The 16,007-nt window shown below is 50.8% G+C and overlaps 1 protein-coding gene across 1 annotated transcript in view; it reads left to right on the forward strand.

Moving 5' to 3' along the window:
• Positions 1 to 9,183, forward strand: part of nrip1b (nuclear receptor interacting protein 1b) — a 29,076-nt gene extending 19,893 nt beyond the window's left edge. The window contains exon 2 of the mRNA XM_067229235.1: positions 2,675 to 9,183. Within this exon, the coding sequence (XP_067085336.1) occupies positions 3,118 to 6,786 (3,669 nt within the window). The 5' untranslated portion in view covers positions 2,675 to 3,117 and the 3' untranslated portion in view covers positions 6,787 to 9,183. The remainder of the gene's footprint in view (positions 1 to 2,674) is intronic.
• Positions 9,184 to 16,007: the final 6,824 nt, after the last annotated feature.

The raw sequence follows: 16,007 nt of genomic DNA on the forward strand, positions 1-16,007 counted from the left end.
ATAGAGAGAGTGAGAGAGAGAGAAAGAAAGAGAGAGAGGGCGTGCGGGGATGATAAAGCTCTCCTCTTCATGGCTGCCCTCCCTCTTGCCCGTGGGCCACCGTTGTAAAAATCACTTTCCGAAAAACGCGTCTGCCGTGTCATTGCGTGACATTGTCAAAGATAATGGATAATCGCCACGGTAACCCGAGTGCGGCTCATTGGCCCTCTCGTCTCTCACCGCGGGGGAGGGGTCACGCTTTTTGGGGGTCGGGTGGGGGGGGGGGGGGGGCACCACCACCAATAAGATGGCATGTTACCAGATGTGTAAGGTCATGCTCAATATGTACGCCAGGAGAGATAATGTAATAGTGATGTGGACACACTCATAATGTGTGTGTGTGTGTGTGTGTGTGTTGGGGGGGGGGTGTGCTTCAGGGGCCTGCTTTAGAGGACAGGCTGCATACTGTATATTAAAGGTCGTTTACTTGTCCATGGAGCATGGTCATGTGCGGAACACGTTCTGATCCTGTCCTTGTGATTCCAGGGCTTAGCGACCTCGCCTCTGTCATTGCTGATGTCTGGCAGAACCCCAAGGACCCTCAGCCCTAGAAAGGACACACTCTTACCACTATGGGCGCCGCTAGCAGTTTTTCGTGCGTTGGAGTAGCGTTTTTTTTGCCTGGCCGGACACAAGGTCGGCTCGAAATCCCAAGGTTCGTTCCCGAGTTCGTAAACTCGTACACGTCATGTTTGAATGACAGTACCCATGCGCCTCCCACGCACACCTGTATACTTGCCGTGTGTTTATTTCCTGGGCCGAGCTCAAGGTCTGAAAGATTGTTGAAGTCCCCTAAACTAAATTGACGGTCAAGTAAACATTTGTTTACTTGTTTACCGGTCTACGTGGAAAAGGCACCGTTCCTTTTTTCATTGAGTTAAGCCCCCCCCCCCCCCTAGGGGGTAAGGAAGCCTAATCCTGCCGTCTTAGATTAGCAAGACAGCAGACGTCAGATGGCCCTGTGTGACCAGGTTGGCCTTTGTTGTGGTCCAATTAGGGTCAGATTAAAGTTGGCCTTGAACTGTAACCAAACAGCGTTTGGGCCAATCTCAATCAAGTAAGTTGGATCATCTCTTTGGACTTTGGGGGATGCACCAGGGGTTGCGTTCACCCTCCTTCCCTGCCCCATACAGATTCCATTGCGGGGTGCCAGTTTGGCTAACCCGTCAGCTTTAAGCCAGGATGTAATCCTCGCTAATTTTAAAGGTGCCGTTTGAAGGTGTCCCCTTGTTGCCCTTTCCGTCGCGCCAACGTGTGGCGCTCAGAATGGACATTTCAGGCCCGGCTTGCGCTGTCGCTTTCAGGCCGTGTTTTTGTTGCCGTGTTACTTCCTGTTCTTTGGTGATTTGGGCTTGAGGGCGTGGCTGACCTACCCTTCTGGGGCGGGGCCTAATGCCCTGCAAGCACACGTCACCCCAGCCCCTTCGGACGGCAGCCCACGACGGATCCGCGCCCGAGGTGAGATCTTCACCAGCGGGGCCGAGGCGAAGCAGAGTCTGTATTAATTAACCTTTACGGCTGTCCGAGGTGTCCCGTATCCATGGAGACCACGCTGACAGGGTTGGGGAGCGGTGGTCTCCCAGGGCAGAGGCGCTGACACCGTCATGGCAACGGGGCGGGGAGGTTCTCCTGAGTGTCAGTGCCGTGCCCTCCTTACAGTGGCGCGTTTGTGACAGGTGCACCTGATCCACACACACACATACACACACACACACAGACCGACCAGCCTGACTCCATTGCCATTGGCCGAGGCTGGTCATTAAAAGCTTCAGTGGAGTAAACACAAAGATGAGTTCAGCTCCATTCAGGTCAGACTTTAGTTTGACAGTTGAACGTATTGGGTGTGTTGTTTTTGGTACAGTGTCATCGGCTATGAAACAGGCTCTGGAAGTCTGCATGGGGGAGGTGATGGGCTTTGGCTGAGCATGCGTTAATCCCACCCTGGACAGACACACCTCTGCCCAGGTGGGTGGGCACAAAGTCTGTCTGCGTTCTATGGTAATGTTGTCTGTGTGTGTGTGTGTGTGTGTGGGACGGAGCGAGGGGGTTGTGTGAGATGGTATTGAAGTGTATAAGTGGTGGGAGAACGAGGGGGTGGTGTGGTTCTGTGGGGGGGGGGGAGGGGCGGTGAGGTGCGGTGCGGTAATCCACTGAAATGACAGGCTGCATAAGAAAAGATTCAGGGCTTCTCACGGCCTCTTCACTTTTGGAAGACGGCGCCCGGGCACAGCGCGGCGAGGGGCTTACCGCTCGAGACCTGAATGTTTTTCAGGTAGTGGGCTTGAATCTTCAATTCGAATCCAATCAGGACTAATCTGCATTTGGCGTTCGGGGGTTTTTGGTTTTGGAGGAGGGGGGTTGGGGGGGGGGAGAGACCGAGGGAGCCGTGTGCAGTCAAACTGAAATGTTGCTAAGTAACAGGGATGGCGGACAAGGTGTCGAAATGAATGTGATATAGTGCCGTGCGAATCCCTGTCTCATGCTGTTTCTCCCACTCTCTCCCTTTCCCTCTCTCTCTCTCTCCCTCTCCCTCTCCCTCTCTCTCCCTCTCCCTCTCCCTCTCCCTCTCCCTCTCCCTCTCCCTCTCCCTCTCCCTCTCCCTCTCCCTCTCTCTCTCTCCCTCTCTCTCTCATAGGTCCCTGCGTCTGAGATCAGGAGAGCGGAAAGGCGCCACAGTGAGAGGCCGGGCCCCGGGGGCCTCCCGACAGACATCCCAAACATCCACAGCCACGGAATGCGTCAACATCGCCGTGGCGAAATCCTGCTGACTCCCCACTCCCCGTCCGGATAAGCCGCCACCCCCAGAAGCCGGGGCATTCTGGGACCATCCGGCGTTTCGCAGGCGCACAGGAATGCCAGGGAGCGCTGACTAGCCCCAAAATGGATGCCGTCATGGCCACGGTGTCTCTGGCCTAGAGCCTTTTCACCCCCCTCACCTTTGAAGCGTCTACATCCTCTTGTCGCCATTTGGAAGTCCATGTCTCCTTCCGACCCGATGACCTAGTGGACTGTTATCTTATTGTATTTTTTTTACCTAGTAGCAGTGCTGAACCATACCAGGGGATCCTAGTATTGAACATGACTCATGGGGAGGAACCTGGCCCAGAGACACACACGGATTCAGCAGTTCTAACTTATCTGGAAGGTTTACTGATGCATCCTGTGGCAGCCGGGCCTGGCGCCACGGCAACCCGGAGATCTGAGGCTGCCAACGGCAACCAGGAGCAGGTAAACAAGGCGGCCCGGCCCTTCCAGCTGCCCCATGGCCCGAGCGCCCCCAAGCCCGGGAACGGGCCCTCGCTGGGCTCCTCGCAGAACCTCAAGAAGGCCCGTCTTCTCTGCTCCGGAGCGTGGAACCAGCCGGGCACCCAGCGCCTGAGCTCTCCCCCGGTGGAGCTCAACGGCCAGGGGGGAGGACTGCAGAACGGGACCCTGGAGGGCTCCCCGCACGGCGGGGAGAGTACCCTGCTGGCCTCCTTGCTCCAGTCCTTCAGCTCGCGGCTGCAGAGCGTGGCCATGTCCCAGCAGGGCAACAAGCCGGCTGCTAGCGAGCGCTCGCCGCCTCCGCCGGCCCCCGCGCAGGCCCCTTCCCCCTCGGCGGACAAGGAGGCCCTCCCTTGCTACGGTACAGCCTCCAGCCGGCTAAAGGGCCTGATGAGGAAGAGCAAGCTGCAGAGCCACAACGCCACGCCCTACAGCCGGCGGGGCCCCGCCCAGGAGCGGCCGTCCGAGTCGCCGCGCTCCACCCACGGCGCAACGCCCCCTTCGGGCCCTGCCGGCGGCGGCAGCGACGCTGTGTCGTGCGCCGAGCGTCTGAAGGCCGTGGCCAACCTGGTGAAGATCCGCTCCAGCCCGGCGCCTTCGCCCAAGCCCAGCGTGGCGTGCAGTCAGCTGGCCCTGCTGCTGTCCAGCGAGGCCCACCTGCAGCAGTACTCGCGCGAGCACGCGCTCAAGGCCCAGATCTCGGGCCGATCCGCCAGCGAGCGCCTGGCCGCCATGGCCACGCAGCAGGGCCAGGACAAGCGGCCGTCGAGCGCGGGCGACGCCGAGCCCCCGGGCGCCCTGAACGCCCCGAACGGGACGGCACCCGCGGCCACAGCACTCCCCCCGCCGGCGGCCAACTCCAGCCAGCAGAGCCCCTCCCTGCTGGCTCCCCCTGGCTCCCCCCGGCCCACCCCTCCCCCGCCGCCTTCCCACGCCCACCCGCCGGCCCGCTCCCACGGCCAGCCCCCGAGGGAGAAGAGGGGCTTGGACTCGCGCCCGGCCCGGCCCCCGCAGACCTGCAGCAGCCTGCTCCTGCTGCTCCTCAACAACCACAACAACCAGAAGCAGCTGACCAAGAACGGGCACCTGGAGGACGACCTTGGGGCGCTGCCGCCCAGCCGTGGCTCCGGCTGCTCCTCCGTCACCTCGGACAGCGAGTGCTCCACCCAGGAGCGGAGCCTCGCCAAGGAGAGCAGCGACGCCGAGAGCTCCTACTCCAGCTGCTCGCCCATCGACCTCTCCGTGAGGGGCCGGGCCGGCGCCGCCGAGACCGGGCCCAAGTCCTTCTCCTTCTCCTCCGCCTCCTCCTCGGCCGTCTTCTCCTCCGCCTTCTCCCCCTCCCCCCGCGGGCTCTCCACCCCGGCGTTCTCCGCTTGCTCCGCAGCGCTCTCCTCCTCGACGGCCTTCTCCTCCTCCTCCTCCTCCTCCTCCCTCGACAAGCTCACCGAGTCGCTCATCAACAAGTGGAAGCCGGACCCTTCCGGGCCCACCAGGGTCCATCAGGCCAGGGAGCTCGAAAAGAGCCCGGACCTTAAATCCCACCCCAAGGTCACTCTCATGCAGCTGCTGCTTGAGCGCAGGAATAACGACAAGGGCAACAAAACCGCCGCTAATCCCGATTTGCAACACGACGCGACCCCCTCGCTCGGCATGCCCCGGGGCCCGCCGAGGGGGCCGTCTCCCTGGGACGAGGGCAGGACACATAGCCCCCTGGACAGGCCGGGACCCCTGCCTCCCCCCTTGCCCCTCTACACCCTCAGCAGGGAGCCGGGAAGCACCCCGTCCCCATATTCCTACCCCTCCCCCCATGTCCAGTCCAGCCCGCTGGACCTGTGCAAATCCAAACCCTACCCCAGCGAGAAAGCCCCCGAGCCCGCCTTCAGCGCCAGTAAACTCTTACAGAACCTCGCCCAGTGCGGGACGGCCTCGCCTTCCCCGCCGACGCCTCCCGGGAAGGCCCCGAGCCAGGAGCTGGACGCGGGCCGGCCCCTGGCCCTCCTGGAGAGGCTCAACGCCCCCGCGCCGAGGAACGACGCCACGCCGCTCTCCGACGGGCCGTCGGGCAGCGGCGCGCCGTTCAGGCGCCGCGAGGCGTCCTCCCCCCCCGCCGCCTCCTCGCAGATCGAGAACCTTCTGGAGCGGCGCACCGTGCTGCAGCTGCTGCTGGGGACGGGCGCGCCGTGCGCCGCTGCCGCGAGCGGACGCCGAGACAGGCCCTCAGGAGGGGGCGGGAGGCGGAGCGCGGAGGGGCCGTGCTTCGACAAGCCGGGCGGCGCCTCGGTCATCTGCGACAGCTCCAACGGCGCGGCGGCGGTGGCGGACGTCAAGGTCAAAGCCGAGCCCTCCGAGGAGGTGAGCGTGTCCTCGGCGCCGCCCAACGAGGCGCCGGGCCGGAAGAGGCGGAGCGCCGTCGAGAGGCAACGCAGCCCCTTCTCCGAAGCCCAACCGGACCTCAAGATCGAGCCGCGGCCGGCGGAGGTCATCGCGAAATACGGCCTCCTCAGCCAGCTCCTCAAACAGCAGACGGCGACGTACTACACGGCCAGCGCCCAGACGGAGACCAGGCTCGCCCACGTCAAGGAGGAGCAGAAGGAGCACCTGGGCTCCGGCCCCAAGAAGAGGCGCCTGTGTCCGGAGCTGGCCGAGAGCCTCAGCAACGGCAGCCCTCACAGGCCGGCGGACGGCTTGATGTCCGCCGTCAAGGAGGGGCCTGACCTCCGGGGGCTTCGCAGCCCCAAGGAGGAGGAGCGCCCGGCCCGCAGCCCCCAGGGCGGGGCCCTCCCCAGGGAGAGCCGGGGTTTCAACGTGCTCAAGCAGCTGCTTCTCTCCGACAACTGTCTGAAGGAGCTGTCCCAGCATTCCCGAGGGGCTCCCAGCCCTTCCTCCCTCCTGCAGGTCAACGGCAAGGCCAACGGCGGCGTCCTCAATCAGCCCGGCGGCTACAATCACCAGCTCCTCCACCTGCCCTGGCACCAGCACGCCCCCCCTCTCAGCTCAGGGCCCCCGCCCCTCCCCAGCCACCTCAGGCCCCTGCTCACCCCTCCGACGGGCGACGGCTCCCACCGCGGCCTCCCCTGGGGGCATCCCGCCGCCCCGCTCCAGGACTCCCCCAAACGGGACGCCCCGCCCCCGGTGAAACGGGAGGCGGAGAGCCCGGTGCGGTGGGGAGGGCGCGAGGAGGGGGAGGGCGAGGAGGAGGAGGAGGAAGAGACCTGCGACTCCAGCCCCGACTCCCCCAGGCTGACTCGCTCCAACCCCATCCTGTACTACATGCTGCAGAAGGGCAGCGCCCAGCTGAGGAGGGAGATGACCAGGGACCAGGGGGAGGGGCCCCCGGGGGCGGGGGTGCGGGTCAAGGAGGAGCCTGTGGCCGACATGCATGCGTACGACCGCAGACAGAACTCCAGCCAGCACTCGCCACCCCACAACGACAAGCACAGCCACAGGAGCCAGGGGCTGAGCCAATCATCTGACAAATGGTAGTTTTACGACAAGACTTTTATGAACTGAGAGAGAGAGAGAGAGAGAGAGAGAGAGAGAGAGAGAGAGAGAGAGAGAGAGAGAGAGAGAGAGAGAGAGAGAGAGAGAAAAAAACGGATGGGGATAAAAATTACGTTTCCTATTTGATTTTTTATTTGACTTTTTTTTTTTTACTGACTTGCCAAATTCATTTGTAGTTTGAAGAGAGGAAATAACAGGGAGCAATGCAAGGATAAGGATTTTGAATCTGAAGTGAATGACTGCAAGGCATATTTTCATTACTTTATCATAATTGTACGAGGTTGGACTGTGGAATGGTACGATATGACTCTATTTGAAGAAAAACGTCAAATGACTTCCGCCAAAATTAGGTTATTGTCCAATTTGACACATTGTCCACTGATGATAACCATACAGTACATATTTCACCTTCTTAAATGAACAAATACTCCCTTCAAAGAAGTTGTTAGGTTTGCTACTATGATTTGTGTCTGCATTGCACACATATCACTATTCCGTGTCCTCCTAGTTGCCAGCCGTGAAACATTTATGAAGAACATTTCCAACTTCATTTATTATTGATGACTCCAAAAATGTTAGCGCTCACTTCACTGCATATTTATTTATTTTCCCCATCTAGAAATCTTCAGATAGACAGAGACCCATTAATTTTAGATCAGACCTCAAATATAGTCATACCAAGGAAAGCACAGAAGTCCATTACAAAAAGTACTCGGTGGGAAGGTTTTCAGAGGAAGACTTTGAGAACAAGGTTTCTCAATGAAGTGGCTTCAGAAACCTGGGATTCCTCTGGGTGTGAAGGGCAGGTGCCACAGTCCTCTTCTTCTCCAGATATTATTCGATATGATTATCAGTGAGTCCGTGAGCCCAGGGCTCGAGTGGCCACGATTCAGTGTGTTTTGCTTTGATCTCAAATGAACTTGTCGGAGGCTGAACGTTGGCAGTGCAAATCCAGGGTAATGTTGTCTTAATAGATGGGTATGTGACTTTGTCTTTAAAGTACAGGTTCGAGGAGCTTTTTCCTCGGTCGAGTGTGGGTGGCAATCGTTTTGTACGGGTTTCTGGAGCAACAGTTACAATACTGCAGTGTCTGGGCAACGGTTCCATGTACAAACCAGCACAGCTTCCTCACACAGGGTTAAACTGGGCGGCGTTGGGGGAAATGAACGCCTTCCTCGTGAAACGACACAGTCATCTGATGTCGCACCCTGAATTTGCATTGTCAAATATGAGCTGTTGGTGTCCTTATAAGAGTATGTTTATGGCATGTAATGAAAAATGTCAGTGTTGTTATCCGTTGAGAATTTGAAAGTTTGTGAGGTTTCTTTTTTTTCTTTTTTACGTTTCTTGTGCTTAATGGACACATTTTGACTTTCTTGGCCGTTTTTTAGCTCATAAAATGTCAAAAGAATTGCATGGAAATAACGAGAAAAAAACGCATTTCAAAGCAGCTGGATTCAATGTGAACCTGCCACCCAATAATGACTGAATCATATTCAGTGTCTTTCGAGGGCTTATCTGATCTCTAGCTCTTTATGTTGATTGTACGGTATTCTCTCAGTCTCTCTATTTCAATTTCACACGATGCGTTGCCCATCTAGTCTTACATGTGATCTTTTTTAAATACATAAAACATATAAAATACATATGAAATACAGTACATGTTTCTTCTATTATTAATACATTTTCACAATGGTTAAATATATTTGTGTAAATAGTACTTTCATTCTGAAAGATGACTATTTTGTATTGTCGAAGAAAAAGATATTACCCTAGTTTTTAATGCCCTGAAATGTAAATATGATTATATGCGTAAAGTGTACATACAATGGCAAAGGATGCTATGCCCATTTTTTTCGGTTGGTTTGTTCTTTGCATGTGTCTATGTGGTAAATGATAATCTATTCTGCGCCGTGTTGTGTAATACTGTCTGACTCTCCTCACTGCTGCCTGTTGCATGCAGAAGCATGGGAACTACCTGTGTATCTCCACTGCTGGTGGGGGAAAATGTCAAGTCTTAAAATAGGTCTTTTTATCACAGAGAGAGGGTCATTTAGAACATTAACAGTCCCTAAATAACCACAGACTGTTGAGCAAGTGGATACAACGTGTGAAAAAAGTGCATTGGATATTTTTGTGATTTTCTTTTCTGTTACTGGTTAACAGAGCTCGGGGAGAGAGCTCGGGACTCGAGTGAGGAGGCGTACAATCATAAACCTGCATTGTGCATCTGAGAAGTACATTTGTAGCAAAAAAAAAAAAGATGTTTCCTTTTTTCCATGTGACAACCCGAAACATTGTTTCATTTTTTATGTTTTCATTTTTGGTGTTCATTTGCACTGATATCTCAAAAATAAAGTACTAAAATGCTTGACTGAGTTTGGCTGTGCCAATTCTTTTGCTATTATTCTGACCCGTCAAACTCTGACCTGACAGGCTGTTATTGTGAATAAGTACATATTTAGTCTTAATCGACTTGCCCGGGTTAAAGTAAGGGTTAAAAAAATATATATATATATTAACTAAAACAAATCAAGCTGTGGATGGATTAATTTGAGTCTGTTTCTCAAACGGTCCTTTTTCTTTTGGTACATTTAGCATGACTTGCTTTCTATAAAGATAGAGGATGTCCACCCCACCCCCCACCTCCCACAAATAGATTAAAAATAAAACACTTTTAGTTCTGCATTGGCTGTTGTTCACCACTGCGCTGAATCTAAACAAAGACAGGAAAGGCATTGAACGAAGGGAGGACGGACCGAGAAGGTCACCAGATGTGCCCTGGATGAATGCCCCACGGTATGCCTTTGAAAGCTGGAACTCGCATCTCTCTCCGACCAGAATAGATGGCATTACACGGCTACAAAAGCACCTGAAGACTTGCTTTCAGACTCTCCTGATTATCCCTCTCTTGACGCGCCTTGACTTTGAACAACAGCGTGTACTCTGAGACTTCCAAAGGTGAAGGGGAGTTCAAGCCAAACTTTCTTTGCCCTGGGTTTGAATATGAAGCTGAGAGGGTGAACAGTTAGGGTTTTGTCTGCAGTGCACTTTTGAAATCCCTCACAGTTCCTCAGCCCAGACTTCCCCTTATTTAATCCTCCCCATGACTGACTGCACTCTCTTTAAACTCCCTGTAACCTTTCCCCCGAGTGAACTTATCCATCCCAAGATCTTTATCAGGCTTGAACTGCCAATACCCTCTCCGTTTCCTCCAACTGCCAAAACAGCGGCAAGCATAAAAGAGCGAGTCACAAGTTTAAACCAGGGTCAAGGTGTAAAACTTGACAATCGTCTGTTTGTCTGCGGTTTTTCTTCTCCCTCTTTGATTTCCTGACCTCGGCATGTGGCCAATAGGATGTAAATGGAGCAGAGCAGGTTAGGAATGACTTCAATCTAGTCAACGGACTCGGTAGTCACATAACTAGCTTTTCGTAGTCGTGAGTCGCTCCGTAAACAATTTCCTGGTATAGTGCCTTTCCTTGTTTGTTTGATTTTAACTTTTAATCTCCAGGACATCCGCGTAGACCCGAAGTCATGATTGTATAGTGAAGTACAAATTGCCTTTTCTGTGTCACTTAATCCCACACGTAAAACTTTGCGTCTTCATTGAGGACTGATGGTACCATTCTATTTTACGACTTGACAAATTGTTATTTTTATTCCCACACAGGTCTAAAAGTTGCTGTCATGGCGGTTAGTCTGACGAATATCCTCACAGATGTTCAGTCACCCTTGCTCATACAAGTGTTTGAACTTTGAACACATGGTTTGACCTCAGATGTTATGTAAACACACACACACACAGATACACACACTCTCTCACACACCCACACACACCCCATGGAGAAGAGCAATTAGCATTTTATGGTTCGTCTGACCTTGTTTGGACTGGTGTGTCAAGACCACTTCATCTTGTCAGGTCGCTGAGAAAAAGAGTCCCCAAAAAGAAGAGCCAAGAGACGCTTTTTAGACAAGAAACTCTGAGAATGTGATAGAAGAAATGTTGACCTTTGAAATCATTTTGAAATTCTTTGACGAACGGAAAACCCTCGAGGACAAACCTCTCCAAAAGTCCTGCGCCGAGCCGAGGTTGAATCCGTTTCTTTTTGCCAATTTTTTTTTTTTACCAATTTCCTCTACGTGGCCCTGGGTTTTTAAAGAAGCACCTCTTGTAAAGGCTGCGCCTTACCCTCCAGGGTTGAGACCCCTTGACCTGAACGCCCTGTGCTTCCCCGGCGCAGGATCAAGCTTGGCCCCTGCAGCTGTGAGCCCTGCTCTGCTCCCCGACCCCATTCTTCAAAGGGCCTCCGTAAATATGACAACCGGCAGCGTGATGTGAGCTCTCTCTTTTAATCACACCTGATAACCTTTTGACCCCTCGCTCGTCCCCCAGGCTTCCCCATTGGCCCCAGTGTTTGGGTAATTATTCTGTGTTATAAATGAGTGATTATCTTGATGTGCGGAGCTTTAAGAAGATGGGGCCAGGCTTCAATTCAATAGGTTAATATAGAGAAGCAGGGAAAACAATGGTCGTCTCTTCACCATCAGACAGGCTGGGTTAACCCATGTCAATGAAATCAGACTCAAGGGCAGAAGTTCATAGGTTTTTCATTATTGATAAAGGGCCAACACGGTATTTTGTATAGCCTGCATATTGATGGTCAAGCATATAAACAGACTGGATCAAATATGTATGATGCGTAAGAGCCCCTGAAGGCCTCAGAGCAGCCTGTCGGTTTGAGGGATCTTGGCTGACATTGAAAGAACATGGCTGACATCTGCAGTGTCAGACAAGCACAAGGGTAAATGTTTTACAAACTGGCTGGGGAGAGCTAGTGGTGTCAATCTCCCGCCTGCTAATGTTCTCCTCTCATGCAGGTATTGTCATCCGTGCTTTCTGGTCCGGAATTTGACTAACATTCCTCGTTTTTTGTGCGAATTACTGAAAACGGTCTTATGGATTCTGTTAAATGTGCTTACTTTCATCTGCTTCATGTGTACTCTATCCCAACTATCGATTTAACCAATTCCACACACTGTTTGTATATAAGGTTCAAAGCGCATCTCAAGGAAATTAGTTTCCCTGTGATTGTCTGTATGGCTCCACTACAAATAATGACATTGCCGTTGATCTCGGGGGTCGTGAACTTTTCGAGTAAACATTTCTCAAAATCCCCACTCGAATGAGAAAGAGCGGTTCAGTGTCAACCAGTCTTGCAGGGCCAGATTGAGATGTGAACTTTGTACTTTGGGGGCCAAGGGCCATCTGGGGAAACATGCCAAATTGAACTCTGTTAAGTTGGTGATCTGTTATTCCACTGGTGTAGGAGGTGAATAACAAACATCCCCACATCTGATATTCAGATGGGATTTTTGTAACACCCAATTTGCATTTCTTCCAAATGTATGAGTAATTGACTGTAAGACTGTGAAATACGTGCAGAAAAAAAACTATGTTTGACCCAAACATAAACAAATGTGTCGCAAGTCTGAATACAAGTTTACTGCGGACAGGAGATTGAGAATCCTGCTCAATTCGTGATTCAACATGGCCCCGAAAAACAGGCGTGAGACAACATATCTAAAATCCTCCATTCATCCTGCTGAATGTCCAAAGTGCTTCTGTATGCAAAGGTCATGCGATAAAGGTCTGAACAGACAGTTCAGATCTGGTCACATCAAGTTTGGTTGGACTTTACAGGACGCTTGGGAGCTCGAAGGCTGTCCTGTCTCCAAACACGTCTGGCTTTAACTAGTTCATTCATTCAGTTGTCACAAAATCAATACTCACCTTGCACTCAGATCTCAATAAGTGCACAATGGGACAGAAGGAGAGTTTTAATGTTCAAGATGTCTTTCTAGCCTAGACCGTTCTGTCAATTGGTCATTTCTGCCACCTGCTTCTCTTTGAATATCAAGATCTAGTCGAAGGGATTCTAACTAGCTCAACTAGTTAGAACTAACTCACACTGTGAACTAGTTGTAGTCACAAGTCCTGTAGGCTAACTAGGTTTCTAGTGCAGTAGTGGATTAGCATTCAACTGTTTCCTGTTCAACAAAATAATTTGCTTAGCGTTGTACATAGTGACTTGTTTACAGTGGGAACCTGTGCATGAGTCCGGGTGCGATGTTCTCAATAACCCATTACGTTTCACACAATTAAGTGACGTTTGTCCCTCCATCTGACATGAGAGAACAGACAAACATTAGTGTCATCATGGACAGTGGATTATTTCATGTCAGTGTTCCAGAATGAATACTTTGGTGCCACTCAACACCTTTCGTGCACTTTTGTTAATCCTCTCCGCAGTCAGCAAAGAGGTACGCAAAGTTGATTTGGGGAAACGTCAGCATCTACGTCTGATCATCGCCATGAAAGATACCTGTAAATATTTGAATTGATTGAAAATATCAAAGTAAACACGTCCCTGCGCACATCATTTTCCATTTGTTGCGGACGTATCTCTGTTTATTCACAGGTTCATCGTTGTCACATCTTCTGTGGCCTTCATTCTGTACGCACACAGCTACCCCGCAGACTGTCACAAGTGTATCCGTGTCCTTGCGTTTCAATCCGGGGCCGATGTGATGGACTACAAAACTCTGGCTGTGGCCTACAGCTCCCAGAAAACCCTGCAGGGCTGCGGGGCCTCGGAGCTGGACAGCCGCTCACCAGACAGGGTGGATCATTGTGGGGGTAGTCATCAGCGCTGACATGATGGAGGAACCAGAGCGGTCACACAGGGGGACGATCAAGCGCCGGTCGTTTCTCACCCGTGGCATGTGTGGTTTTCAAGCTATGTTTCTATATCCAGGTGCAGGGGGTCCCATAAGTATGTGTGCTACCATTAGGAGGAGTACAGTTATGAGAGACCCAATATCATATTTGTATTAGGTTCCGTGAAGAGACAAGCTGGGACGTTAATTCAGCTTAATCAATTAACTGATTCTCTAGATGTCCCGGTGTGCGTTACAGCAGTTTCCTCAACACCAGCTGTGATAATGAACATGCAACCCATTTCTGAAGGCAGACAAACCCTGTTTAGCTGAAAGTCTTTTTGTGAATAGATAATGTGTATCTGGTACGTATTCCCTGATTGACTGGGAGGATTGATTCATCAATTTGTCCCCTGATTGGTGCCCTGATCGGTTCCCAGATATCCTGACTGATGACTTCACCTCCTGCCTTGAGGTCAAACTGTGCGAAATGTTCTTGCCCAGACAAGAGAGCTGTTTCCAAAGAGGCCCACCGAGTGCTCAAGGTAACCTTCATACACTCTGGTGGTCAGCCAATATTTCAGCATGCTCACATAAAAGAATAAAATATTGATTAAGTAGCTGTGCTGAAATTGGAAACCAGACGAGGTGATTTACAATGATACTTGATTTACAAAGTGGCATCATTTTCATGAATCATTTGCTTTTCCTCATTTATCCTGGTGGTATGTGAATCTATCGTTACGCAACTTCCACGTTCAAATGAGGTACTATGTTGCCACCTGCTGGACAAACTTTGAACTTCCCTTCCATGGTCGTATAGTGACTACAATATTGTGATGTAATATTAACGTCTTCATTTAGCAGACAGTTTCATCCAAAATGAGTTACAAGGGGTGTATTTGAACCTGTGATCTCTTCAGTTCCAGTTCAATATTCTACCACTGAGCTATATCTCTCCTAGTACGGAGCCATTTTTAAAGAGGGAAATCATTTTCATGAAAACTGCCTACTAAAATTGAGAAAAACAATATTTCAAATTATTAATTCAAGAGATTTGTTTGTGGAAAAATGACAATTGCCACCTGGATATAAAAAGCAATCTAATATGTGCAAACTTGTCTCTCATTTTGAAAGAAAACATTACCTTTCATAAGGAAGGTAGTGAATTTAATTCTCCAGTATCTATCCAGACAGGCTGATTTTCTTATTTATATTTCTTTTTTTTTTACATCTAAAGTATGACCAAATGTTATGGGTTAGAGTCCACAATTGTCTTAATGAATAAAACCAGGCAGCTCTGAAGGCTTCATAATATCTGCCAGGATGAGATTGGATTATTGCAAATATAGGCCTCTTTTTGCACTAGTAACAAACCCGATGATGTTGAGCCTGTGTGAGACCTAATAACACACTAGCCTAGTTACATGAATGTATTTACAATGGGAAGTAGGGGGGTTTCATTTCTCTATCTCGTTACAGGAGAGGAAGTGAGTGCTGCCCTCTCCTGGCGAGAACTGGTATCCCCGGTGCCTGAGATGAGCTTCAGAACTCCACAACCACCCACCAACCATATTGTGAATCACGACAAAGTAATCATACCCGCATCCATAGACTATGTAAAGAAATTATAGCTCATCTTGTTGTCTATTTATCCTCTTGCTTCTCATCTTTAAAAAAAAACACAAGAGGTTGAGTTAACAAATGAGGTGATCATTTCCTTTCTCAGTTTAACATCTGTTTCATGTTTGCACAGGTGGCATTGCATGCGCTTCTGCCACGTATCGCTTCTTCCGTATGTCTAAGAATAGAAAGCACGGCACTGAATGTGTTTCAGAACTAGACCATCACAAACTGTACTTTCCCATAAAACACAACTTCCTCTTCAATTATACAAACAGTTGTCAATTTGAATAATTACATAGACATACTGTTACAGCACCTACATAGACATACTGGTGATTAGTAACATACTCAATATGTTTTAGGAACATCAAGCCAAATCCTTCATAATCCTTTATTACGTCTGACAAGAAATACAATACTGTAGGCCACCTGATATTCATCTCTTGGCTCCTATCTCACAGACGACCTTCTTCTCACTCTGAAGGTCACAGCTCAGCTTCCAACAGGAGGCTCATCCCACGCTGAGCCCACTTCATGTCTCAAAAAGACCCACCAATGATATATTCATCTGCAAGCCGCTAACACTCATCATGTCTCGCCCATCTCTATGTCTCCCCGACACTCTCTCTCTCTCTCTCTCTCTCTCTCTCTCTCTCTCTCTCTCTCTCTCTCTCTCTCTCTCTCTCTCTCTCTCTCTCTCTCTCTCTCCCAATCTCAACAATTCTGGCATGCTTTTCAGAATTACCACTTCTGAATTCCACTGAACATAATATTTATTTGTAATGTTTACAAATGGAATTAGTAATATTTATGGTTTAGTAAACCATGGTGGTCAGACATAATAATGTTCTCAAACT

The sequence above is a fragment of the Osmerus mordax genome, chromosome 25 (genome assembly GCF_038355195.1).
Source record: "Osmerus mordax isolate fOsmMor3 chromosome 25, fOsmMor3.pri, whole genome shotgun sequence".
Classification (NCBI taxonomy): Eukaryota; Metazoa; Chordata; class Actinopteri; order Osmeriformes; family Osmeridae; genus Osmerus; species Osmerus mordax.